The sequence below is a fragment of the Squalius cephalus genome, assembly GCF_949319135.1.
Source record: "Squalius cephalus genome assembly, chromosome: 1".
Classification (NCBI taxonomy): Eukaryota; Metazoa; Chordata; class Actinopteri; order Cypriniformes; family Leuciscidae; genus Squalius; species Squalius cephalus.
Window position 1 is genome coordinate 17,823,523 of NC_137122.1, and position 27,665 is coordinate 17,851,187.

At 38.8% G+C, this 27,665-nt stretch overlaps 2 protein-coding genes across 3 annotated transcripts in view; one reads left to right on the plus strand and one right to left on the minus strand.

The window, feature by feature from the left end:
* Positions 1 to 25,250, plus strand: part of LOC307163044 (uncharacterized protein) — a 35,163-nt gene extending 9,913 nt beyond the window's left edge. Inside the window, exons 2-3 of one of the 2 annotated variants that reach the window (XM_079878866.1) lie at positions 16,024 to 16,311; positions 23,794 to 25,250. In XM_079878866.1, the coding sequence (XP_079734992.1) occupies positions 16,194 to 16,311; positions 23,794 to 25,010 (1,335 nt within the window). In that variant the 5' untranslated portion in view covers positions 16,024 to 16,193 and the 3' untranslated portion in view covers positions 25,011 to 25,250. Of the gene's footprint in view, positions 1 to 16,023; positions 16,312 to 23,793 lie in introns of those variants that run through there. The other variant, XR_013822009.1, reaches the window with a different exon arrangement.
* LOC307171132 (uncharacterized protein) lies at positions 2,883 to 3,995 on the minus strand (the record flags this gene model as incomplete). The annotated part of the gene is made up of 3 exons (XM_079892564.1): positions 3,941 to 3,995; positions 3,419 to 3,850; positions 2,883 to 3,047 (listed from the first exon to the last, which is right to left on the minus strand). Exons 1-3 carry the CDS (start codon positions 3,992 to 3,994, stop codon positions 2,883 to 2,885), a joined length of 651 nt encoding a protein of 216 aa, XP_079748690.1. The 5' UTR covers position 3,995.
* Positions 25,251 to 27,665: the final 2,415 nt, after the last annotated feature.

A 27,665-nucleotide genomic window follows, 5' to 3' on the forward strand; every position in this document is an offset into this window, starting at 1 on the left:
CACTTATCAGGGTTTAATTTCATGTTACAGCCGCGGATTTTGTGGAGTACCTGTTTCAGTCGCTCATCATGTTCCTGTAGTGTGCAGCCCCAGACTAGTATGTCATCTACCACAATTTGACATGGTTGTGCATCAAAGAGCTGCTCCATGGATCGCTGGAACACTTCACTGCCAGTGGAAATTCCGTAAGGCATGCGCAGGAATCTGTACCTGCCAAAAGGCGTCATGAATGTGGTCAGCTTCGAAGATGCCTCGTCCAAGGGGATTTGCCAAAATCCACATTTTGCGTCGAGGATACTGAAAACCTTGGCACCCGGCATGTCAGCGATGACCTGCTCAATGGTTTTCAGTGGATGGTGGGGCCTTAGGAGTGCCTTGTTGAGATGCACTGGATCTATGCAGATTCTTACAGAGCCATCTTTCTTTTTGGCAGCGACCATGGCAGACACCCATTCAGTGGCTTCGGTTTCAGGGGTGATTACACCCAATGTAGTCATTCTCTCAAGCTCTGCCATTACTTTCCCCTTCATTGCTATGGGCACTTTCTTAGGTGCACAAACGGAGGGCGCTATTGACATGTCTAATCGCATGTGATAAACAACAGGCAGTTTACCAAGCACTGTGGTGTCGAACAGATCACTGAACTCTTGTACCTCTGGTTCTTGGTTTTGTACTGCATGCACCTGTGGTCCTAACTGTATCAGACCCATGGCTATACTGTCTTGCAATCCTAGTAGTGGTCTCACATTGCGATTTACAACATGGAATTTTAGTTGGCTTTGTTCACACTCTAGTATCGTTGTGCCCTCAGTATTGATGGTCTGCCCACCATATGCAATGAGATTAACTTTTTCAGTAGTGTTTATGTGAGCTGAGGGTGCAATGAGATGTAACTGGTGGGCGGATATAACATTGCACTTGGCACCTGTGTCCACCTTCAGTTTCAATTGGCCAAGCCCGTGTGTCAGTTGTACTGTTGTGAATATTTCACCTTTCTGCGAAACATCATCCACTGTCTCACAATAGAAAGTGTCCTCAGGGGCATCCAGATTCGTGCCTAATTCATTCACCCGATTAGGCTTATAGTTTCTGAATTGTGCAGTAGTTCGTTTAGGATGGTAATCACGAGTTTGTGACTGTGGTGCCGTTTTGTATGATGGAGTTGATCTACAGCATTTTGCAAAATGGTTCCATTTTCCACAGTTGTTGCATTGTTTATTGAAAGCAGAGCACTTGAGTTTATCAGGGACGTGATATCTGTTGCAATTGATGCAGCGCTCTTGTACTGCACATACTTCAGTCTCGTGTTTCAGTTCTTTTGTGCTCTTTTCAGATTGCTCATATAACAGGCATATATTAACTGCAGAGTCCAGCATCAGATTTTTTTCGCGGAGCAGCTGTTTCCGCACGCCGTCACTTTCAATCCCGCAAACTATGCGGTCACGGATTAGCTCGTCATTTAAAGTTCCAAAGTCGCATTTTTTTGCGAGTAACTTTAAGGTGGAAACATACGACTGAATTGACTCACCAGGTTTTTGGTTAGTCGTGTTGAAAACGTGTCTGTCCATTATAATGTTCTTTGTAGGCAAGCAGAGTTCTGCAAACTTTTTCAGTAATACGTCGGGATCTTCTCTGTTCTCTCCCTCTGCAAACGTGAAAGCCTCGGATTTCTCCACCGCGTCGGGGCCCGCTAAATTCAGCAGAGTGTACGCCTGCACCTTTTTCGATTTGTCTGATAGACCAGCATTACAATATATGCGCCATTCTTTTTCGAATTTGCTCCAGTTGTCAGCAATGTGCTCGTCGAAGATGAGCGGATCAATACGGCGGAGACCCTGTGCCATGTTCGACCTCTTCTGACACCATGTAGATTTATCAATAACTGACACAAAGCAGACTAGATTTAACCGAACGTGTTCCTTGTTTTATTTTTCTCTTTTCTTCACCTTACACTCCTGCAACCCTGCACTCTGGTTCACCCCGACCACACCCACCTTCCCATGTAACACCACCCTTAAAGGGCTATAGCATTTATCAACTATGATATAACATTTATCAACACTACAGGATTGATTAAATAAACTGTACAATTTAGAGATGAATATTTCAAAATGATTGCAGGCAGTCAGGGATTTTATGGAGTCATGGACAGCCAATTCCAACCTGTGAGCCATACGATGGATTTTAGCTTTGGAAATTCAGATTTAAATCTAGTAATGACACCAGACTTGCACCCTGTCAAAACTGAGGCCCCATCAGTTGCAATGCTTATGAGTTTTTTTTTCTAAGTCATCATCTAATAAAGCTGTCTTTAGGCTTTGTCTCAATGCATCATAAATGGAACTGGCATCTGTACCCTCCTTTAATTCAACAAGATCTAAGAAGATGTTCTCAACATCCCCATCACCTGTAACATCACACCTGATAAATACTATCAAATAGGCCAGTCCAAATACTGTGCTCTCATCAACTGTCAATGAAATGTGGGAGTTTTTTTCTTAAATGTTCTTCACTACCACTTTTTTTCATTTCTGTGGCAATGTGGTTCACAATTTCAGCACAAGAATGATCTGACCTATGCACATTCCCTATGACAGCACCATTAAGTTCTTGCAGAATCATGAGAGGTGGCATCTTTCTGAAAGCTAACCTTTCTTTCGCTACTGCATATGCAGTTCTGAAAGAGCTGGTTGTTTCTTGCACTAAAGCTGCACTGATTTCCAAAATGGCTTTTGGCAGGACCTCCTTTTGTTTATGTTGTGCTATCTCAGTAGACTTCTGGTGCGAAGCACTATCTCTGTGTTTGTATTATTTTTTTTTTTGCTAATGTCCTTTTGCAGGTACTCCCCACTGCCCCATTAACCCACATTCACTAGCAAAATTCATCCCCGGACATTTAGCAAAGTCTTTGTGTCTCTGCATGGCTTGCAAACAAGGCATCCATCTTTTATGTATAACCAGGGGTTACGTTCTATCCAGCCCTGCCATTGCTCTCTGGTCCAGCAGTGTGGTGTCTCTGTCCTCTCTGTCCCTCCATCTCCAATGGCCTTCAGACAGAAATATTTGCATGTAAGACTAATTTCATTCTTGATGACACAGTAGGCCTTAAAGGGATTATCTGGAGTGAATCAACCCACAGCCCTGTTGTTTGATGTTGCAGAGTGCTGTAGGGAGGTATGAGAACAACAGAATTTGGTAAAACATTGGCCAAATAGTGAAATAACAGCCAACTCTAACTCACGAGGGCAAGGAAGCCTTGTTTTAGTTTTGTTATTCTATGCCCCCATTAGTTAGCATTAGCTAGCAGTTTGCAAATTCGGTTTACATGCACCAAATTTTCTCTTTCCTTTACCTGCCCGGACTATGAGTTGATTCAGTCCAGACAATCCCTTTAAGTACAGCCTAATTTCTAACTCACCTCTTGGCCACATGCTGCCTGCTCAATGTCCTGCATTCTGCCCTCATCCTGTTGTGTGCCTACTGCCTGCTCAGTGTCCTGCATACTCTCATCTTCCTGCCGTCTCCTTTCTGCCTGATGAATGTCCTGCCCACTGTTGTTTGCCTGCTGTCCACCTGCTGCGTGACGAATGTCCTGCACACTGTTGTCCGCCTGTTGCCTGCTGAATGTTCTGTATACTGTTGTCCTGCCGTCTGCCTGCTGAATGTCCTGCACACTGTCATCCTCCTGCCGCCCTCCTGCTGCCTGCTGAATGTCTTGTGCAATGTCATCCTCCAGCCATCTATCAACTGCCTGCTGTATGTCCTGCACTCTGCCTTCATCCTGTCGTCTCCCTGCGGCCTGCTCACGGCTTTCATCCTGTGCCTCTCCTGTCTGCTGGGCACCCCTTTCCTTAACACATATTCAGTGTATAAAACCTAACCGCACCTACACTTTTAATGTAATTGTTTGTAGATCTTAGTGCTAATATTTCCTGCTTACTCTTTTAGCACCAAAAAAGTGCCTGATGTCTGTGTGCCCTGTCCTTTTCCTCATAGTGTCTGTGAATAAAAAAATACCTAGTTTCATTAAGATAGTATTAGGGTTCTCAGATGAAACTACATTTATCAAACTAAAAATATGAAATAATAGAATGTAAAAACAATACTAACCGATTCAAAACAAATTCAAATACTAGCGTACTATTTAGCCTAGGCTACTTGGCTCTTTTTATGTTTCCACAGGTTTCACTGATGTTATGTAGGTAGGCTTAGCTACATCAGACCCTCTTGTGCATAATATAAAAACAACACGGATCTGTGCCAAACTAATTTCAAAAGGGCACAATCATTTATTCAAGATAAAATGAGAATGGACACCTAGGCTATGGAGTTCATCTCCTTGGAAATGACAATCGATTTTACCTCACCACAATGTAAAGCTTGATTCAAATAGAGAATTATCTTGCTACCTAACCTTGCTAACTAACCTTGGTAACTAACCAAAGGTCCACTTTACTAGCCTCAGTGGGTAAGTAGCAGGTAAGTAGCCGGTAATTCAAAGTATGAAGACGTGACGAGCTATGAAAGAACAAAACACGTTAATAAATGAAGGTTGTAAAATAACACATTTTATACCATGGTCTGGGTGAATACTCGATTCCGATTGGCTGCAGGGTGTCCATTAAAAAGTGATAGAGGCCACCTAATAAATAAACCGTCAGGCGTAACCAGGGAAACCAAGTTATTGTTTGTAAAAACTTTAGATTTCGATTGTAAAACTAATTAAAATATAAACTAATGTTTTAAAAATGTGTTATTTGGCAAGTGACCATGGTATAAGTGGGTTAATGCCCTTCGAGGTGTCCATTTTCATGTATTAATGGACTTCGGCGGAGGCAACCATCCGATTGGTAACCGTGTGTCGTCCATTAATACCTGACAATGGACACCATGAGAATTTTCGGTTTCTGTGGTAGCACCCCCACACACACACACACCTCCACAATGGCTGTATAGGTGCACTGGAACAATCCTTCCTAAAACGCATTAAACTTTTGTTTACAAAGACGTGAAACTCACCGAGTGGTCAGGGGTGTTCACTGATATATTCACACCAAAATCGCTGCAAAAGATGCTTTCCAACAGGTTTGGATGTTTGGACTTGTATTGGATGTGCTGTGAGGTACGGTATTACTCCACCTATTGTGTCTATTATTCAAGCTCTCAACGGAAGAATGTACGGGTGTGAGGCGTTTGGAAAAATAGGTCCACAGTTTTACAATAGCTGCTTTCCGACCAAGTAGTTACAGGAACTTAGTTATAGGAACTGTCCACTTCTAAACAGTTCTATGAACTACTCTCCCCAAACTCGGTTTTGCTGTTTGCGTTCGCACTGGCCAAGTGGCTATAGGAACTGGTAGGAGGGGTAAGGGAGTGACACAAGCACGGTGACTTTTATTTTGACGGCGCAACGGACCTTTATTTTGGCGACGCTGAGAACGCCAGAGCAAACAATGCTCGCATTCTCTGTGTTCATTAGTTAGCGATCTGTCTAACAGTACTGTTTAATATGTTATTAGATAGAACTGTTATAGAAAGTAGACAGTATATGAAAAAAAGGTTATTAGCCTATGCCGTGTGGTTGATGTCCAGTGTTGCTAGCTGGGCAGATAAACATAATCAAAGTTGCGTTGTATTTTCTCTTCAGCATAAAGGTTTAGAGACCCATCTATCACTGTTTTCCATGTTTGTATAGTTAGTTTCTGGAGTAAATATAGGCTATAATCTGTGTGTTTACATTCTAGCTGTTTTAAAAATGGCGGGTGCTGGTGTTCTGCGTGCATTCGGTCAATCAGCGTACACTAACGTCATGGGTAGTTCCTATAGTGCTGGTTTAGACCCTACTCTGAAGTAGGACCTAAATTAGTTCCTCCAAATGGAGTTCCTAGAACTAAAATCGTTCCTAGTTCCTGCGGTGCGAACACGCCGACATCCGGGTACTTTAGCCAATAGTTCTAGGAACTGTGAAAAGGTTCCTCCGGTCGGAAAGCGGCTATTGAATGGTAAAACACCTGTTGGAAAGCATCTTTTGCAGCGATTTTTGTGTGAGCATATCAGTGAACACCCCTGACCACTCGGTGAGTTTCATGTCTTTGTAAACGAAAGTTTAATGCAAGGATTGTTCCAGTGCACCTATGCAGCCATTGTGGAGGTGGGGGGGTGCTAAAACAGAGATCGAAAATTCTCGGGACAGCAGCATGTGTCCAAATTGCAATCTTAACCGTTCTGTTTCATCAGAAACAATCTGAAAACAGGGCTTTAAGAGTAAAATACCGAACTAGTCCTTTAAAGATGCTAGAAGTTGTTTCAGGGCCTCTGCGGTGTCCTTTAACCAGCTCAGTCCTGGATCTGTTTCACTGGGCGTTTGCTAGTATCAAAATCCAAACTTCATCAAAATAAAGATATTTCTAGGAAAAATCACTCTTGAGACTTGTCTTGAAAGTTTTCCGAATCTCCACAGAATGTTTTCGTTTTACTTAAGAAAAATTCAGAATGATACCAAGACAATAAATTCAAAAAAGGGAAAAAATATTTCTAAAGTAAAAAGTTTGGGGCTGTCATTATAATGCAGCAACTCTTTACAAGGTAAACAACTGGCCTAGTAATTGTCCAAGTTTAAAACAAGTTTGCTAGAAGAAGTATTTTCTGCAGCTTGCGCTAGAAAGCTTAATATAAATATAACCATTTCTTCACCAGCAACTGTTAAATCCACATCCGACTTCGTTCAGCTTGTTTCTCACCTCAATGTAAACAGACAGCAATCTCATTCAATGTCACTCATGCGTGTGGTGAAATATAATTTATTAGGCATTTAAAAGCTATATTGAGAAAATTACAACATGAAGAGCTCAAAAAGCAATCAATATTTCATGGCTTTCAGAACTAAAATTATTTCTGATTCAAGCAGAATGAGCATAAAATAAAAATGGAGTTAAAAAATGATATCAGATTCACTTCTCTCTTAAAATTGTTATGGCCTTCTTCTCCAGTGTGAATTTTCTGGTGGTCTTTCAGTTCATCTTCTGTAGTAAAGGACTTCCTGCACTGAAACACACACCGCCGTGTCTTTTCTGCTGTAATATTACTAATGAATCTTCTCCTTTGTGTGAATCTTCAGGTGTTTATACATCCTGCTTCGTTAAGCTTGACTCTCTTTGTAAGAGGCTGCAAGTCTTATCTAAAACTATGGCAAATCTCAGAGAAGCATGTGCACTCGCTGAGCTGTTACTCCTAAGAGATAAGAAAACCACCATCACATATAGATATTAATAACTACACCTTATTTGCAAGGCAAGTTTGCGTCATGCATCAAGCGATTCAAATCTCTCCTGCAAATGTAATATTTTCCAATTGGGGGCATTCAAATTGGCTTTCTGACATAAACCCTCTTACAATGTTTATTAACTTTTTTTATTCAGTTTCTCCATTTGTCTGATAACTCGTATCATCTGCTTGCCGTGCCAGTGAAGTAATAAATTTGACTGAAAACGTGTATTGATATGTTATATGAAGATGGGTCCTTGTGTGTTTTCGTCTTCCTCTTCTCTGTTTTCTTGGCTTTATGGACTTTTCTGGCGTGGTCTTTCTGGAGTTGTTCAACTAAAAGATCATCCATAAATATTTCATTTTTATCTGTTACTTTTGAGACATGTAGATAATCTAAAGAATTCAAAATTCATCCCTGGTCCTTCTAGGACCCCACATTTATCCCCACACCATCTACATTTATTTATTTATTTATTTATTTAATTTAATAAATAGATAGAAGAGAAAGTGTTAGTATTGCTGGTTCAAGTGCTGCCGAAAAAGATGCGTCTTCAGCCGTTTCTTGAAAATGGCTATGGATTCAGCAGTTCTGGTTGAGTTAGGCAGATCATTCCTCCAGCCATGGTAAAGGACCGAGAACATGATTTTGTGCCTCTTTGAGATGGCACCACAATTAAAAAATAGTCGATCTCCGTAACGGAGGAGAGGAAAGATGGAAAGCTCCTAAAGCTTAGTTCCATAGAAATTCATGGATAATTTGTTTTTTTGTCGTTAGTGAAAATCAATATTGACCTTGTATTTGAAAAAGGATCCTCATATAAGAAACAATACTAAAATTCAGAGTCAGTTCATTTGCATTCGGAGATTGACTATTTTTGACTGACAAAATGCCGGTGGACAGAAACACAGTGAGTTGTTAAAAATCTTTCTTTTTAGTAAACTCTGTGTACACAGACAATGTTCTCAATGCTTGAGTTCATGTGTAGAGCCCCTGGTGATACTTCCAGCAAAGTTTCATGTTGTGTCGAGCCTCCTTAGTGTTTTAAAAATAGCGATTTTTGATGCTATCATACTGTAGTAGTGCCCCATTCACTCCCATTACACAGCATTTTAACCTAAAATGAAAGTACGGTCAAACTTAAAAGTGGCGTTTCCATTCTAATTATGCTTTTAAACAAAAGTTTGCCTCAGGTAGATTAACAAAAAGAGCCTGGGTTGCATTTTGGCGAGTTACCTTTTAATACAATGAACATAGTTATCATAAAATCAAACCATGTTTCAGTTCATAGTTATGTTGCTGTAGTGGTTGAAGATGAGCGCCATTAGTGTTTGTCTTTGTGTTATTGATGTTTTATCCATGTCATATTGAGAGAAATAACAGTGTCATCTTTAATAAAGCAGTTTTATAGGCTTTTGTCATCTATCCTGACTCTAATGTGTTTCTAACAGAAAACACTCAGAATAAAGTGAGATGATCTTGAATGGCTTGTTGAATGAGTGTTGATAGTCTGAGGCTCATCAATATTAACAGATCTGCTGAAAACACTTTATTTCATGACAATTGGCTTGTTCGACTTCATGCAGCTCTGCGCGGATCGATCGGTGGCTGACTTGAAGCAGTGCATGCCGGTTAGAAATTTTGTCCGACTTGATACAGCGCCGACACCACAGGACTGTGACGTGTTGTATTGCAAATTTATTAAATGTTTAATTTAGGTTCATGTGAGGCATAGATGATGATATTTCAAAGATTAAGTCAAGCAACCCAGGCGTCGGACATTAACCTTTTGTTATGAACTGCTCCGAGACACGAAGGTTGAGGATCCAAATGCAGTTTTATTTAAAGGATTATACAGAATCGTAGTCAAAATCCAGGCAAAGGTCATACACAGGCAGTCCAACAAACAGACAAATCCAGAGGGTGAGGCAGAAACAGGAAAACCAGGACACGGGCAGAGATCAAGAACCAGGAATAACGACAACAAAGGAAATGCTCAGAAATGCAGTGGAATAACGTACAAGAGACACTGGCTCGGCAGAAACCATCTTGTCCTGAGACACTGGCTCGGCGGCTGCCATCTTGTCCGGAGACACTGGCTCGGCGGCGACCATCTTGTCTAGAGACACTGGCTCAGAGGGCGTGATGTGAACAGTCTCTGGATCCAGCAGACGTGACGTGAACAGTCTCTGGATCGGCAGACGTGACGTCGTGAAGCTCTGGCTCGGCAGTGCTGACGTGGAGAAGCTCAGGCTCAGCAGGGCTGACGTGGAGAAGCGCAGGCTCGGCAGGGCTGACGTGGAGAAGCTCAGGCTCGGCAACGGCCATGACAGGATGAGCCTCTGGCATGAATGTGCTGGCGAGCGGTGTGAGCACTGGAGTTTCCAACATTAAAGTGGGCATGACGTGAATTGGCTCAGGCTTAGGTATTACTGTGAGCTTGCGGGGCTCCACATCCGTAAAGCCCACAGTAAATGATGAGCTGCTCAGCAAAAGGGCAAGATCTATATATTGAACTAGAGTCCAGTGAGGGGTATTGTCAGGCATGAGGTAGTTAAGAATGTCATTAAGTCCATGGCGAAAAATGTCCTTTAAGACAGCATCATTAAAGTTAACCCCATGGCTAAGCTCACAAAACTCCTTGACAAAATCCTCAATTGGACGGTTACCTTGGCTGTTACCCAGGTTGAAGAGACAAACTGCTGGATCCATGTTGGCGAAGTCTTCTGTTATGAACTGCTCCGAGACACGAAGGTTGAGGAACCAAATGCAGTTTTATTTAAAGGGTTATACAGAATCGTAGTTAAAATCCAGGCAAAGGTCATACACAGGCAGGCAATCCAACAAACAGACAAATCCAGAGGGTGAGGAAGAAACAGGAAAACCAGGACACGGGCAGAAGATCAAGAACCAGGAATAACGACAACAAACGAAATGCAGTGGAATAACGTACAAGACTTCACAGGGAATGATGAGGTGAACCAGGCTTATATGGGGTGAACTAAACAATATAATGAGACACAGGTGAATGTGATAATCAGGGATGATGAGTCCAGGCAGTGAATTATGGGAAATGTAGTTGTGAGTGAATAATGATAGTCTGATGTAGAGTGCCCTCAGGTGGCTCTCAAGGGCACTCCAGATGATGACCGTTACACCTTTGTATCTTTATGCACCTCCGGAACAGTGTCATGATCCCAAGGTTCATGTGAGGCATAGATGATGATATTTCAAAGAAGATTAAGTCAAGCAACCCAGGCGTCGGACATTAACCTTTTTATCTGTATGCACCTCCGGAACAGTGTCATGACCCCAAGTTAAGCTATGATCATGTGACGGTATGGGTGATACTATCAGGCTGATTGGATCATTTGAATGATAGTGTTATGCTGATTCTTGATTGAATCAAATCATCCCTATGCTTTGTTTTGATTTGTCTCCACCTCCAAAAGTCCCTCCTCCTTGTAAATGTATACAAACTATACTGTATAGAACTCAGTCAGATTGTTGGATGACTGCAGCTAGGGGTGTGACGGTTAGTATATAATCGTGAGACCGACGGTTATAGTTGAACACCGTCATTACAAATCTATAACCGCCAAAACCGTGTTATTAAAATATTTTTTACAAACATTTTTTTTTTTTTATCATAGAGAATGTTTAAATACTAATTAAAAAACAATTGTTAACAGTCTGTGTTATTAATGGTCTACGTCGTTTCCAACTGTATTTGATTCTTTGCCAAGTACCCCTTGATCGACCGCCAATCATTTGAGATAGAAATAAAAGCTATGATATAGTGATGTTCCATCATTATGAGATTTATTAAACAAATGAAAAATATTTGCAATAATAAACATTAGCAATGAACATTTGCAATCGGGAGACATGGTTTTTACCACTTAATGAAGTTTTGTTTTGTAAATCGTCAGACATGATTTTTACCACTTCATTAAGTTTTGCTTTGTAGAAATCCTTTCTTTAAAGCGAATTTCGTTTTGTACAAATTGTATCTTAATTTTAATAAATGTTTCATCAACCAATTGCATGTATTTAATAATTAAAACCTATAGGAGACAATAAATAACCGTGACATTGAGGCTCCGATGCGCCGCGTTCACTTGCATTGCATTGTGAAGCTGAACTAGAGCGCATCTCATCGTAAATGAATGAAACTCAGCGTAGGCCTATGCCTCATACATTAGCATTAAATATCTTTGCTGCATCCTTTCTGGAACAGACAAGGGCTTTCTTGCGGCTCGCATCAGCAGAGCATCGCATCGTCCATAGACCGCAAAACAAACAGCGGATGGCGGGCGGGTGCGGCTTTGAAATCTGGTCAAAAAACGCTGGTGCGGATGATGAGTTTTGTGATGCGGTTGCGGATGAAATAATACCCCATCCGCGTATCTCTATTGATAACAACATTGAACACTACACAAATATTACTTTTATTCAAACTAAGTTGTCCTATAACAGACGACCGTCGCAACCCCCCCCCCCCCCCCCCCCGGACGACGGTTATGTTACGAACCGTCACATTTGACTCACGTCATAACCGTCATCACCAATTCTGAAACCGGCACACCCCTAACTGCAGCAATGCTCAGCGAAGTCCTCAATAAAAGAATAACTTCTGTTTGAACGTGATCCCAACGTCTCCTGGGCCGGGTTTCCCGATAACGATGTATCTTAGCTCTTAAGAGCGCTTTCTACGTGCAAAGTTACGAACGCTCGCAGCAATTCCACGAGCGTTTCCCAAAAATGCACTTAACATGAACGTGCGAGAACGCGCTCTACGTGCTACTTAAGAGTCGCTGTCCATTTGCGAAGTGCTGAAACATAACCTTATATGGAATCGTATTCTGAACGTTTAACCTAATAATTGTCATCTGTTGTGGATTAGCAATCAAGACAAGTATATATAAAGCACCTACAGGCGGAGGCACTGACAAAATGGCTGAAAAAAAAAAAAAAAACCACACGAAAAGATACCTTTCAAAAAGATGAAATTAATGTCCTTTTAGAGGAGATAGATGTAATTTTTAACAGATTTAAAGGATTTCTTTTATTTATTTATTTATTCATTCATTTAATTTTGATTAAAATGATTAGATTAAATTATTTCTTTTTTTTTGTTTTGTTTTCTGACCTTTTTAATTATTTAATTTATACATTAATTTAACCAACAACAAAAAAGAGTAATAAAGTGTACAATAAAGTACAATCAAAACCTTTATATTATAATCACATACATTTGAATAAAGTTAAAGGTGTAATCTGCCGGTTGTCCTGCAGGTGTCCTCATAAATCTGTCTTCATACGATGCACTTGGGGATGTACGATTACTCCAGAGCACTCGTAGATCTACGAAGATTTTCAAGTGCTTAAGCTACGATGCTTTTGGGAAACAGACCGTAATATTAAGATCAGTCGTACGATCGTTTTTACGATCAACTTAGGCTTACGATGCTTTTGGGAAACGCAGCCCTGGTCTTGCTTCGATGAAGGAAAAAGTTTCCAACAGACGTATACCATTAAAGTACCGTGAGAGTGATTTGAGAGCAGCCGGAGAACTCAGCCAGTGCAGCTTCTCAAGAGCGGCACAACTGATCCACGATTGGCTGGATTCATTGACGACACTGATGACGTGCGTTTCAAGTTCATTGCGACAACTTCAGTTCCAGAAATTCTCAATAATGGACTTTTAAAACAGTTCAATACATTTTATTTTATTTACTTTATTATTTGTTTCATATTGTTAATATAGGTTTTGTGTATGTTTATTTTGTATGACTTTCTTTTTGATACAGACCTTTTACAGTATTCAGCTGCATAACCTATTCAAATGAGCATTTTTTAAGAATAACTCAAAATGTTAATCTTAAAAACATACAATCTAATGTGGTCATAATTGTATGTTCCTATACAAATAATGCATAATGCATTATGTTCCTCCATTTGTTCATATGGTTTCTTCATATTCTCTAGTTTCTTTTGCTGTGTTCATACTTCACCTGCATGTGGTTAACAAACTGCTAACAACTTGCTGCATCTTCAACTTAACAACAGGACAACATTCTAGAATGTTCACTTTCAAAGAGTTGGTCTAAATCACAATATAATCTGTAATAAGAATCAGAATTGTGCTTTTCTGTATATGAAAATGAATGGTGTTTTGTCTCAAGTGTTAAAAAGAGCTCAGCTGGAGGGTACTATAAATCCTGTTGCTGAAACCTTCTTAAAGAAAAACACATACCCACCAGGAATTTTTTTTATTTTTATTTTTGTATTAGCAGAAACACCCATGTCAAACTGCTAAAGTATATATCCAATATGTTCTCTAGACACCCTTCCAAAACACCACTTATACACATCTCAAAAGTGTGTAAATACATAAAGTTACTTAATCACTAAATCATAAAAACAATGGAAATCACTGCTAATTAATGTTGAACCAAAACTGAAAGTTGACTTAAAAGGGTAATTGCATTTGTTGCTAACTATTAGTTCTAATGAATGGAACAGGTGTTGGCTATGGTCCCATGGTTCCTTAAGATAAAGAACCTGCATTACCATGTGTAACACAACAAAATGGACAACGTAACCATTAATGTGGCAAACAGCAAAGGTAATGTTGTCATGCTGTATTTTTATAAAAAAATACAAAACTAAAACAAAAGGGCTACAACTTGTCAAGTGAAAAAAAACGAAAAAAAAAAACTAGCAAACATGTTAACCACTTTATAAGAGAGTAAAAGACAGACGCCGTGCAACTGGGGAGGGTAAGATCACCTGGGAGTACTATACAGTAAGCTGAAGATTGATTTATTACTTTTACATTTCTGAATTAACATTGTCATGTCTTACAAGACTGAAACATTGGTCATTTTCATTGTACATTTGAAACCCCAACCACCAGCTAATGGATGAGTTATTTGGGTCATCGGGGATCGGTGGCACCATTCACTCCACACCTCTGGGTTTGGAAGAGACCTCCTCCAAAAGCAGGCTCACTACTTCTCTTCAAGACCAGCCAGCAGGTGCTAGTATGGATGAACAGCCGGGAACCTCTACGATTCAAAATACAAACCTCACAAGCAGGCAGAGACGACCACAACCCTCACAATTTCTGGAGGCTTACGAAGAGCATGCAGAGAGAAGGACTGCTGTACCTGAGTCCCTGGTAAGGCCAGATCTGGAGAGATGGCGGCGACTTAAGGAGAGGCGCAGAAGGTCCTTTGAAAAAAAGATGGTGACCAGCTTGGGAACAATTGTGGAGGAGCTGAAGAAAATGGGAAAAAGACAAGAGCAAATTATACATCTATTAAAGAACCCACATGAACCTCAATAAAATGATAATGTAAAGGTGTTTTCTCTTTTGATTTACACCTTTAACCAAGAGGTCCACTATATATTTTTTTGTTCCCAAGTAACACAATTTCTAATGACAAACTAATTTTGATCAATAATATACATTTATTGTAATGTTCAATAAAATGCATTTCTTTATTTCAACACAAATTCTGGTTTTTATCATTTGTTAAATATTTCTGTACATTCAAATATCTTTAGAAAATCTTTACTTTTCATTTTGAATTTTCACTTTGGTTGAATTTCATGTGGAACAAGGGAATGAGGATCTTCTTCAAGAATACGACAAACTTTTGTGAAGCGAAATGCTCTGGCATCATGCCAACTCGCAGGGTGACCCACACTGATGTGACAGAAGCGCCGCTGACTGTCACAAAACCCAGTTAAATTTACAGAATAAAACTGTTTTCTATTCATGTTTGCTAGGGGATTATCACAGTGGGGTCTCAATGTGACACCCATCCACTGCACATACAGTGTTGGGGAAACCTGCTGTGTCAAACCCTAACTTTGACATCTCCAGCCTTTGACCTCTGGGCCAGGAAATGTGGTGGACCATGTATGTGTTCACATTGCAACAAAACTCATGGAGATGCTTGGCAAGAGTGGATTTTGACATGTTAAATCTATCTGCCACCCCACGATATGACTCCTGATTGGCCAATGTCCAAACGCAGGCAAGAACACTGTTTGTGAGTGGCTCTATAATAATTAGTGTATACAAGAAGTGTTGAAATTGGAGTAAAAGTCTATTAATTCTCTGTATTTAAACCAAAAGGCTAGCAACACTATTGATTATAAAAGCCACCCATTACGTCAGTAATACATTCAAAGAATTTAGACTTTCAATACAGTATTTTTATTCAACATATAATTTTCTAGGATTCTAGGTAGTAACTTTAAAACTAAATTGATAATGCATCTATCATTTGTTTAAAAAATACTTATTACATTTAACCTTTACTCACCTTTGTTGCTCATTGTGCTCAATGTCATGCAAAAATAATGGAATTTCTATCGCTTCCAGCTCGTCTGCGATAAAGTAAGCAAACGCCACGTGATCTGCCATGACTGATATAATTGCAGCAAACTACGGCAGCCACAACGTGTCCGGCTTCATATCTCCGTTTGCAGCTCCTCCCTGTCTGCATGCGGCTACTCTCGCCGATCGATTACATCCAGCCGCAGCCGATGTCGAACACACCTAATAGTTCCTGTTTTCACCTAATTTATTATGCTGATGTCTTCAGATCTCCTGTAAATTGACACTTGAAACTCATTTCATTAGTGTGAATATACTGAGAGTAATTGTTGGTTTCTATAAAGAGATAAATACATAAATGCATTAAAACAAACTCAGTAACTGATAACTTTGGTTTTTACAGATCAGCTCCTCCCACAGCAATCACATCATCAGTGAAGCTCCTCCCACAGCACTCACGTCATCAGTGAAGCTCCTCCCACAGCACTCACATCATCAGTGAAGCTCCTCCCACTGTAATTCCCCAATAAATGCTGGAATATTCCCATCGGCTACAAGTGAAGACGAGCAGCAATGCATCAGGAAGAGCTGAAATCTGTAAAGACTGAGTTTATTAAAGAGGACAGTGAGAACATGAGTGATCCAGAACCCTGCAGAATGAAACACACTGAAGATCCTGAAGAACAAAGAGGTTGGTGTTTATTCTTCATTCATTCATGATGCTGAAGAACATTCATGTTAGAGACATTCAAGCACTTCTTCACATTTAGATTAACAGTTACACTAACAAATAGGTACTGAATTTTCAACAAATGTTCAGTAAAGAGAGGATTGAGGAACTTTCTTTTTTGATTGTTAACATCAGGTCAAACTAAGTATATTTTTTAGCTCTGGTTCACAATTTTATTTTTTTTATAAAATTTTTAGAATTATAAAAAAATAGAATTTTGGACATTTCTCAACATAGTTTACAACATTGTTTTTTTAAGCAATAAACATTAAACTGTATCAAGTAAATTATCTTTCCAGAATGGCTGACAGGACTGTAATAATAACTTAAGCAAACTCTGAATTATAGTTACTGATAAAGTTGTATTTTTCATAAAGGATTTATATTTATAAGAAATGCTCTGAATTTAAGGAACGAGGGAAATCATGTCAGAAGTAACAGGCTTTAATGAAACATGTAGGACACAGATAATAAAATTGCTAATAAAATTGTTAATTTAAAACCAGTTAAAGCCGCTGTCAGTCTAGACAGCAAGCAAAGTTCTGCAATTGTCATGAATTGATGTCACACTCTGTGCATCTTTTTTTTTTTTTTTAAAAACTAGAAAAGTAAGGTAAAAAAGTTGCTTGAGAAAGCCTGTTAAGTTTGAAATAGCTAAGAGTCTTAGTTTAGTAATTTAGCTAGAATGTTAGATAGATAGATAGATAGATAGATAGATAGATAGAATATTTAAATAAATAATAGAATATCAGTAAGTTTGCTTTATCAACCAGACTTAATAAAAAGCTTATCAATAAGTGAAAGGAATATCAATCTAAAAGTTGTTGTCAGTATTATGTATATTTTTATGTTAACATTATTCTAGTTAAGTTTCATTTATCCAATTATTACAGTTTTTCTCAATTGCTAAAACACTAAAACCCATTGGCTGAACAAAGTTCTCAGTTGCCTGAACTCATTTAGCTAATTGTGCAGTCTGTTGTCAATACCTTAACCCTCTGGGGTCGACAAACGCGCCGGCGTGTTTTGCTGGATTTTCTTCACATAGTAGCACAATAAACTTAAATTTCTCCGTCATTTATGGTCATACAGAAAAAAGAAATATGAAAAAAGAATCTGTGATATTTCTACTTTTGTATGTGTCCACTTACAATCAAATCAAAACATTGTGCTTTTGTAAAATAAAGAAAATAAACAGGGTGTGCTTTCTGCCTCTCTGTCTCGCTGAACTTTTTTTTCTTGAGCAAGTCTATAAACTGAAACAAAACTAAGCGAATACTTGTCACACATTTATGAGCCTTATACCTTTATAAACATTTAAAGGTCCCATTCCATGGATTATTTTTATTATTTTATCATGTTTCCAGGGGTGCCCTTATAATGTTAGTATGTTTTTTAGATCAAAAATTGTTATAATTTAGAAATAAAAGGCATATTTCCTAGCCTGATTTCATCACCTGGTTTGAACACTCTGTTTGAAGGGGCGTGTCTGTGTGAGACTTCAGTGTAAACGCCCACTGCTGTGATTGGCTGACATGCTTGCATATGAAATATCTGGCATTACATGTGGAACTATCTGGAAAACTTTTACTATTACAGCTATTTTACTATTTAGATCTATTTCAATCACATAAAAAATTGCAGTGATGATGAGCATTGAGCAGATGACAGTCTGTTGATCGCGTGAAAAAAGATCTTATCATTGCAACGCAGTTTCTGCACTCACTAATGATTTCACCAATGCAAACATGAGGCATATAAATACAGTAAGCGCTTCGTTGTGCAGTGTAACAGCGTCATTGATTTCATAACGAGTTTTGGCAAGTGTCCATATAAACTCGTGCTGTGTGATTGACAGCTTGGCCGAATGGAAAGGGATTGTTCTGTGATCGCTTTCTGTATATTAATCACAGTTTAAGTAAGATTATTTTCATCCTACTAAGAGAAACGATGTGAAGTTGATCGCTACTTCCATATTAAATCACTACTTGTACTTACTGCTTGCTGGAATATAGTTGAAATTGCCCCCTTCGTCAGTATGAAACGCTGGGAGAAGCCTGCTTGATATTATCCCAGGTTAGAGAAACAGTCCGTGGAGAAATGGACAGAGCAAACTTCGAATTAAACTTTTGCGGTATCCGATTATAGATAAACATCAACCACGTCTGTTGACATTTCGCCATCAATACACCTGTGTTCCTGTGGGCGGAGGTTACGGTTCTAGTGACATCACTAAAGCAGGATGTAGAGGGGTGTAGTCCAATCGAGCCGTTTTTTGTAGTCAACTTCTGTTAAATAAAATATCTCGCTTGGCATTGAACTTTGAGCGTTATAATTTTACAGATATTATTTATACTCTAACAACAACATTACACACTAACTAAACTTTGAAACATGGAATCGCATGCAACGGGACCTTTAAAGGTATAGTGGAGGATCTTTCCGAATTTTAGATAAGACCCGCCCTCTCCACTTTTTGAATAAATTTGATTGATTCACCAGAATGACTGACAATTAGGAGGACCAATAGTATAGGTGATCCACCCGGAAGTAAAAAATCCTCAATTATACCTTTAAGTGTGTACTTTTAAATGATCGGATTCAAACTGAAAACAAATATTCTCTGTTTAAGTAATTTGTATAAAACCAACAAGATGTCCAGCTTCTCACGCGCTTGCTCATTATTTTTAATTTGGCCACGCCCACGCGCGCAAAAGAGATTCACATGCAAATCTCCACATGGAACGCGAATGCGCTCATTACCTCAAAAACAAAGCACCAAAACACTTCACAAGTCTCTGCTTTTCGTCGAGTTTGAAAGACGTGCCGTGAGCTTACATTGGATTTACCTCAGAAGAAGAAGAACGCGATTTGAAGACAAGAAAGATGTAAGGTAAGAAATTCTTAATTATTAGTTTATGTTATTGTTGCATAAACTTCACATTGCAGTTGAACCGTTACTGTGTTTGTGGATATCTGCTCAAACATAGATATGTATAACATGGTAACCATAATGTTTCATATTTTGGAGCGAGCTCTGCGTTTGAATGTATCATATTTTGGAGCGCGGTCGCGTTTGAAAAGCAAAACGCACCAAACAAAGGCTTCATGTTTTTACTATTATCTCATTTCATATCATCATAACGAATAGAAACATTTGAAGTAACATAATAATCAATATATTTTTCTCTAGCGTAGTTATTACTGAAATCTTTTGGAAGATTTATATGCTGCTATAGGTTATTGTTATTATTATTTTATGCAGCACTGTGCATAGCCTATGCTTACAAGGCACAACAAAACTGGTGTTCATTATATTATATATTGTTGGAAACATTTATGTGTGTGTGTGAGTATTCTGTGAATTTTAAAAAGCAATTTTAACCAGAAAAATCTGGCTTTTAACCGGAAAAATCAGAAAAAAAGGGAACTATATTCCCTATAGTTTCTCTTGATATCAGTTCACTTTTTTTCTTTCAGGGATCAGATGCCACTGAGTCCTGCTGACTTCAACATTCACATGAGTCTCTGTATATGAACATGGTAAAGTGAAAATCAAACACTTTGGAAATGAAAGGTATGTACAATGTTTTTAGGAATGGCACAAAGGTCTCTGTCTTTGGATCATTGTTTTCAATAGTGTGCTTTTTTGTCATTTATTGTGTTGTAAATAAATCCAAACAATCAAAAAGCCATTATTTTTTAAATCTCCTCATTCTTTGTGCAAGGTTGCTCAGAATGACAGGGCCTGATCACTCCTAATAGGGCCGTTAGGGGAGTGTCTTTGTCTTTCTCAGGTGTGAAAAGCTTACATATAAATGATGTGATCACACCTCCTGCATAAAGCTTTCTCACACAAAACACGTCTTACAGTTTCTAAATCAATATATTGTCTTATCTGAATGAGCAGTCAGAGTGATTTTCACATAGTTTTGGAGCAAATATTCTAGGCTATGTGATAAAGTCTTTTTTCAAAAGTCTTGTGAAGAAATATTCAGTATGGGTTTCATGACCTTATTTCAGTGACAATTTTTTTGTATTTTCACAAACCACGGATAAATGTCATTATCTCAAAACTACAAACATTTACATACATGCTGCTGATATATTATTGTAGCAGAGTTTGTGCTGAATACAGTGTAATCAGACTCTAGCCATGAAAATGTCACAATTAACAGAAATAAGCACAAATGTCAGAGCATGTCAGAACACCTCCAGGACCCAGAAAACACCTCAGACCCCAGAGGGTTAAACCATTTTACATGGTAAAACACAATTTGCAGATCTCACTTAGACTTTTCAGCAAAACTCTAAGCACATTCTCAATCTCAAAACACATTCTGCACTCTAATGCACATACCATCCATACTGGTAAACACAAGTGGCAACAATCAAATACAAATAGAGAACACATGTCATTGATTAAACACAACCACTCAAAACTGATTTAATCTGTTTCAAATGATGCCCAAAGACAAGAAGAAGCACACTGATCACATGTTTACTCCTTTGTTTGTTGTCCCTTTTATTATTGTATACTGTAGTACAGTGCATTGTAGGTTGTTTACTGTACAATGAACAAATTGCATGGCCCTGAACATTGTGCTTTCCATTTGTTACAGTTTTTTTCCAATTGCTAACACACTAAAATGACATGCACAGCACAATTATTTGAACTGACACACAGAGAGCAAAACTTCTTCTCAAGTCTCCAAAATTCTAAACACATTTTCTGCTTTACACACATTTTGCATTTCAAAATGGCACTTTTTAAATGCACTGAACACAGTTCTCTGCATAAGACACAACAATCTGACATAAACTCACATGTTTGCCATTTCAAAACACTGCCATTCAAAATGACACTACATGAGCTAATTGGCCAATTACATGTGCCACCTGGCCAAACACCTCAATGGTTAATTGTTAACGCTTCAATAAGGATGTAAGCACTATGAAAAGACCACAGGTGAGAACCTTTTTTTTTTACAACAACAATGGAAGACATTGCAGAGAGAGGAAGAGGAAGAGGGAGGTTGAGAATAAGAGGGGGAGGAAGAGTGAGAGGTAGGGGTAGAGCAGGTAGAGGAGTTCATGGCCAAAGAAGACAAACACTTTCAAATGAAATCAGAGCAACCTTAGTAGATCATGTCATCAACCATGGGCTGACAATGCGTGAGGCTAGACAGAGAGTGCAGCCAAACTTGAGCCGTTTTACTGTCGCCTCTGTCATTCGGATCTTTAGACTGGAGAACAGGTATGTAACCAAAATTTCATGTAGTACACATGTATTATACCCCATGTCATAGTGTATCAGTTGGGTGACACCTGTTTACTTAGTGTATGACATCAGCTATTCATGAACTGTACAAGTTTCCTGTACAATGTACTCTACTGTGGGGGGAAATATTTAGGCTGCATTGTCCAAGCCCTATATATATTTTTATTTTATTTTTTCTAAAGGACTGAGAGACGACACCATGTCGTTCACCGGGGGTACAGGAAGCTGGCATTGTAAACTTGGTTTTGGAAAATAATGAAATCAGATTACGAGAAATTCAAAGCCACATCATCCAAGACAACACCTTATTCAACAACATTTAACGAGTCAGTCTGTCCACATTGGCTCGCATTCTCAAGCAAAACCAAATCAGAATGAAACAACTTTATAAGGTGCCGTTTGAGAGAAACTCTCAAAGAAACAGAGTTCAGACGAGCATATGTGGATGTAAGTACTATATTGACTGCAGTACACTACACGCAACATTGTTTCCCAGTGTACTGGATAACACCATATTGACTGGTTTTTGTTCTTTGTTTTCAGGGAGTACTGGAAATGGATGCTCATGCAATCCCACATGAGTTCATCTTTATAGATGAGGCTGGGTTCAACCTAGCACAGACCAGAAGAAGGGGGAGAAACGTCATTGGCCACAGAGCCATTATAGATGTTCCTGGCCAACGTGGTGGGAACATCACAATGTGCGCTGCCATCTCCAGTATGCATGGTGTCCTCCACCGTCATGCCAACCTTGGACCATACAACACAGCCCATATTCTCACATTTCAGTGAGACTTCACAACATTCTCATACCACCAGAGCATATGAATGATGCAGACCATCAAAGAAACCGGTACGTTGTAGTATGGGGCAACGTGAGCTTTCATCGTGCAGCCCCAGTCCAAAACTGGTTTGCTGACCACCCAACATTTCTCGTGCAGTACCTCCCACCATACTCACCATTTCTGAACCCCATAGAAGAGTTCTTTTTTTTTTTACTGTAATATATTTTTTTCTGAAATTTTCTTTTTCAGTTTACTGTTTTTTGTAAGAATATTTTTGTTCAGTCCCATGTAAATATATCTGCTGTGCATATGTTGCACTGACTTGTTTACTGTAGTGGAAAAATACAATTAAAAAATGTTGCAACAGCATGTGTGTGTATCTGCAAATATTTCTGTGCATGTGAACAATCTGATACATATTTTAGTATTATGGCAAAGCATACTAAAGATGGGGGTGCTTTTCATTATGCCCAACAGTGTGTAGTTGGTTAGGCAAAAATCGGGTAATATGAATGAAGTGTGTGCCATTTCATTCAAAAGTTTGATTTTGATAATGCTATGTGTAGTTTCGGTTGCAGTGCTTCATTTTGCAGGATATATGAGGTATTTTGCAGTTTGGGTGTGTGGTTTTGTGAATTGTGTTAAGTATTTTGATAAAACCAGACTAGTTTGAAAAATTGTGTGTTAGCAATTGGAAAAAAACTGTAACAGTACTGACTGTTCAAAAGATTTTGCAAATCCCATTGAACTCTATAGGTAACGACGGAACTTGCGACCATAGTTGGCTTTGGGAAACGCACCCCAGAGTAGTAATTTCTGATCAATTTTGAGCTACTATGAAACATGTTTTCATTCATCAAAAGACAATGATGGAAAAATATGAAATTTGTTTTGAGATTAAAAAATGTACTTCTCCGTGAGAACTATATGTTTTGAACAATGTGTTTTCTATTTTTTGGTGTATTGTTTACTGACTACTTGATAGTGTATATCATTTTGATCACTTTGTTTATGATTTGAGAGCAGTGTTTGATTTTGAACACAGGTAAAACTGTTTTGAGGCGAAAGTTTCATTTTGCAAGAGGAGTCAGAGGTTTTGTAAATAGTGCTTGAAGATGAGGTTTTGTGTTTAATGTTTTCAGAAAATGGAGAAAGGTTTCAGAAATTGTGTTTTAGCAACTGAGAAAAACTGTAACATAGTACCTTATTCATGGTCGATTTTCAAGGACATATGCAAATAATTTATAAAAGTTAATCTAAATGATTACAATATTTTAGGGCTTACTTTTATGTCCTTTCACTTCATATTTCTCTTTTTATATTTCACTATTTTGATGTAGCCTACTAAAAATGAAATATTTTTTTCTTTCATTTCAGACCTGATGGAAGTGAAGGAGGAGAGTGAAGAACTGAGTGAAGTGGAGGAGAAACATAATGTCAAACCTGGAGAAAAACCTTTGAGTCGCTCAAAGACTAAAAAGACATTTTTAAAGAAAAGAAGAGCCAATAAATATTTCACCTGCACTCAGTGTGGAAAGAGTTTCACAACCAAACATAATCTTGAGATTCACATGAGAGTTCACACTGGAGAGAAGCCGTTCTCATGTGATCAATGTGGGAAGAGTTTCAGTCAATTAACACACCTTAATGTTCACATGAGGATCCACAATGGAGAGAAGCCATTCTCATGTGATCAATGTGGAAAGAGTTTCTCAAACAAACAAAATCTTGAGTGTCACATGAGAGTTTACACTGGAGAGAAGCCATTCACATGTGATCAGTGTGGAAAGAGTTTCACAACCAAACAAAATCTTGAGTGTCACATGAGAGTTCACACTGGAGAGAAGCCGTTCACATGTGATCAATGTGGAAAGAGTTTCTCAAACAAACTAAATCTTGAGTGTCACATGAGAGTTTACACTGGAGAGAAGCCGTTCACATGTGATCAGTGTGGAAAGAGTTTCACAACCAAACAAAATCTTGAGTGTCACATGAGAGTTCACACTGGAGAGAAGCCGTTCACATGTGATCAGTGTGGAAAAAGTTTCACAACCAAACATAGTCTAGAGCGTCACACGAGAGTTCACACTGGAGAGAAGCCGTTCACATGTGATCAGTGCAGAAGAACATTTCTTGTGTCATCAAACTTGAAGAAACACCTGACAGTTCATACAAAGGAGAAGCCATATTCATGTTCTGAATGTGGAAAGAGTTTTTCAGTGCAGCAATCTTTACATAGACATCAGAAAACTCACACTGGTGTGAGAGAGTACATGTGCTTTGAGTGTGAAAAGACTTTTATAACAGCTGAACATTTAAAACAGCACCAGAGAATTCACACTGGAGAAAAACCTTACAAGTGTTCACACTGTGACAAGAGATTCAATACTTCATCATATCTGAAAACACATGAGAGGATCCACACTGGAGAAAAACCTTACAAGTGTTCACACTGTGACAAGAGATTCAGTCAGTTACAACATCTGAAAAAACATGAGAGGATCCACAGTAGAGAGAAACCGCACACATGTGATCAGTGTGGAAAGAGCTTCACTTTTAAAAGTCACCTGAAGATACACATGAAGATCTGTTAGATCCAGGGCTGGAAATGGCTGAGATTCATTGGGGGGACTCTAGTTGGGAAGATTTTTTACTTTTAACCCCCTGGGGTCGACAATCACGCCGGCGCGATCTGCTCGCTTTTTTTCTTATCAGACTCAAAATACTCTGTCGGTTTTGATTTTACATATAAGTGTTATACATCATTCAATCCTGTTAAGTGTCTATTTTTTTGTGTATACTCACAATAAAAACAAATTGTTGTGCTTTTTGCCAAATAAAGAAAAATAAACATGATGCGAGTTCTGCCTTCTCTCTGTCAGTTAAGTCCATTCTGAAACGCGTCCGAAAATGAACTGTAACTCAGTGAATACTCAGTCCCACAGGTATACAGATACACCGGCAAATAGCTTAAATTCTCTTCTTTTAAATTAAATAATTTTTATAAAAAAAACAAACAAATATTTTCAGTTTATGTAAATCTGTATGAAAAGAGAGAGATGTCAGTCGTTCTCATTTCATCTTAATTAAGTGTTAATGTGACCACGCCCACGGATCCAGCTGAGGATTGCAGTAAGTTCTTTATTCTTAAATTCTTTGTTCTAATCGCGATATGCAATAGTGTCTGTAAACCACAAAAATACTGTTTAATGACTAGATGTTCTAAAATATAAAATATGATATAATCTATAATAACATTAAACAGGCTAATTTCATGTTTCCTGCAAACAATATTTTCTTAATTATCAAGACAACAACATTTAGGAATTTTCTGTGGCACAAACACATTTATTCAACAGAATCTCTACTTGGAGAAAATTATTTGATTTTGGCCAAATTAAAGAATTAAAGTCTATGAATTTGCATATTTGGTACATACAGAATTGAACATGTCAAACAAACATTTTAAATACATTTGTCCTTGGGTTAGAATGTTTTAGATGGTTCTCATCTGAAGGTAATATGATGCCATAAAGAATTGCATGCGCAGGGTAAGATTTGTGAAAGTGTGCATAAGTTTGCAAGCATTTAAATTTGCATGCGCAAGAGATTTGTAAAGGTGTAAATTGCCTTTCAAATGTAAAACGCCTTTCAAGCATTTTACTGTTATTCGTAAGTGTAATGCATGTATTGTGAAGCTGCAGCTTCATGCTAACGGAAAATAAATAGGATCTGTATTCTTCTGACTTCCATTTTTCCGCGCTTACACTTTTGACGCACAAATACAGCCAAAAGCATTGCAGGCCTGTGAACAGCAATTTGCAACCCCGAAAACAACAGACCAGGATCTGCAAAACAGATTCATCCCTTAAAACCAACATTTGTGTAAAAAAATAAACTGTTGCAAATGTTTGAATGACTTGTTGTGTGCATGGGGCAAAAAAGTTCCCGAAATAACCCGATTTGTACAGTTGTGTCGCATCACGCTAGGGCAGATCTCAAGGGGGTTGCTTGCGAGGATTGTGAAAGATTATCAATTCGTGTGCTGCACTACCGCCTGGCCATTTTCAATGAGGATCATTCATGGGGCTCGCAGATGAATCTGGCAGGGGATCTCGAGACTGCTGAGGCATGCTCTTGGGATTCCTCTGCCAGTGCCGACGTTCTCCCTTTTCGCGCAGAAGCCTGCTCGGCGGCTTCTTCCGCACGAGTGGAGAACCCGATGCTCGAGCTTTTCTGCTTCTGAGGAAGTACGCTCAGCATCAAAGGTGGGGATTTTGGGGATGACTCGCCACCCCATGCCCCTGCATATGAGGAGCTGGTGGAGGTTGTCTGTCGTGCAGTGGCCCGTTTGAATTAGTGATGGCTGGTTCGTGAACGAATCGTTCTTTTGAACCGGTTCTTTTTAGTGAACTGGTCGAACCAGTACACTAAATCGGACTGAATCGTTCGAAACAGTTCGCGTCTTGCGTCAGCGCTTGAAGTTAAGTTACTCACTTTCGGACATGCCTGAGTCCTGACTCCTGACTCCTGACAGTCCCTTCGACTCAAAATAAACCAATATCCCGGAGTAGGCATATATGTTACTCCAGTAAATCAAACAGTTCACTGAACTGAGACATGTTGTGCTCAGAGAAGTGATGAGCACGAGCAGTTGATACTGAGCATGCGCGCACTACCGAACGTACAGGTACAGCGGTTCTCGGACCACCAGTACAGAACCGAGAACTGTTTATTTCGGACACGTTCGATACGGAGAACCGATGAGCTGATGAGCTGAGCATGCGTGCGATGTTTTCAGAGGGACGAAATGCATGTTTTATTTTATTGAACATCAATAAGTGTAACAAAATAAAACATGTTAGAAACATGTTTATCACATAGGCTACTGCCTTTTCACTGTATTATTTTAAAGATTGGAAACAATGAATGGATTATAAAACTAAACATTTATTATTATACTAAAACATTATTTTCAGGAACAGATCATTTAATTTCTAAGTAAGGTGATATACATTTTTGATGTAAACTCTTGCCAAGGTTTTAAAGGGTGCATTAAATGTTTATAATGTGTTAATCAAAACATAACGTATTAAACATACTGGAGACATGCATCGAGTTTTTAGTTTTGTCAACTGAATTAGCCTAGTAAGGTTTCAGTAGTTTTCAGCTCACACACAGGCATATGCTACGGTTCGGTTCTCGAGTCAAGAACTGGTTGTTGCAGCAGTTCTCGGATCACCAGCAGA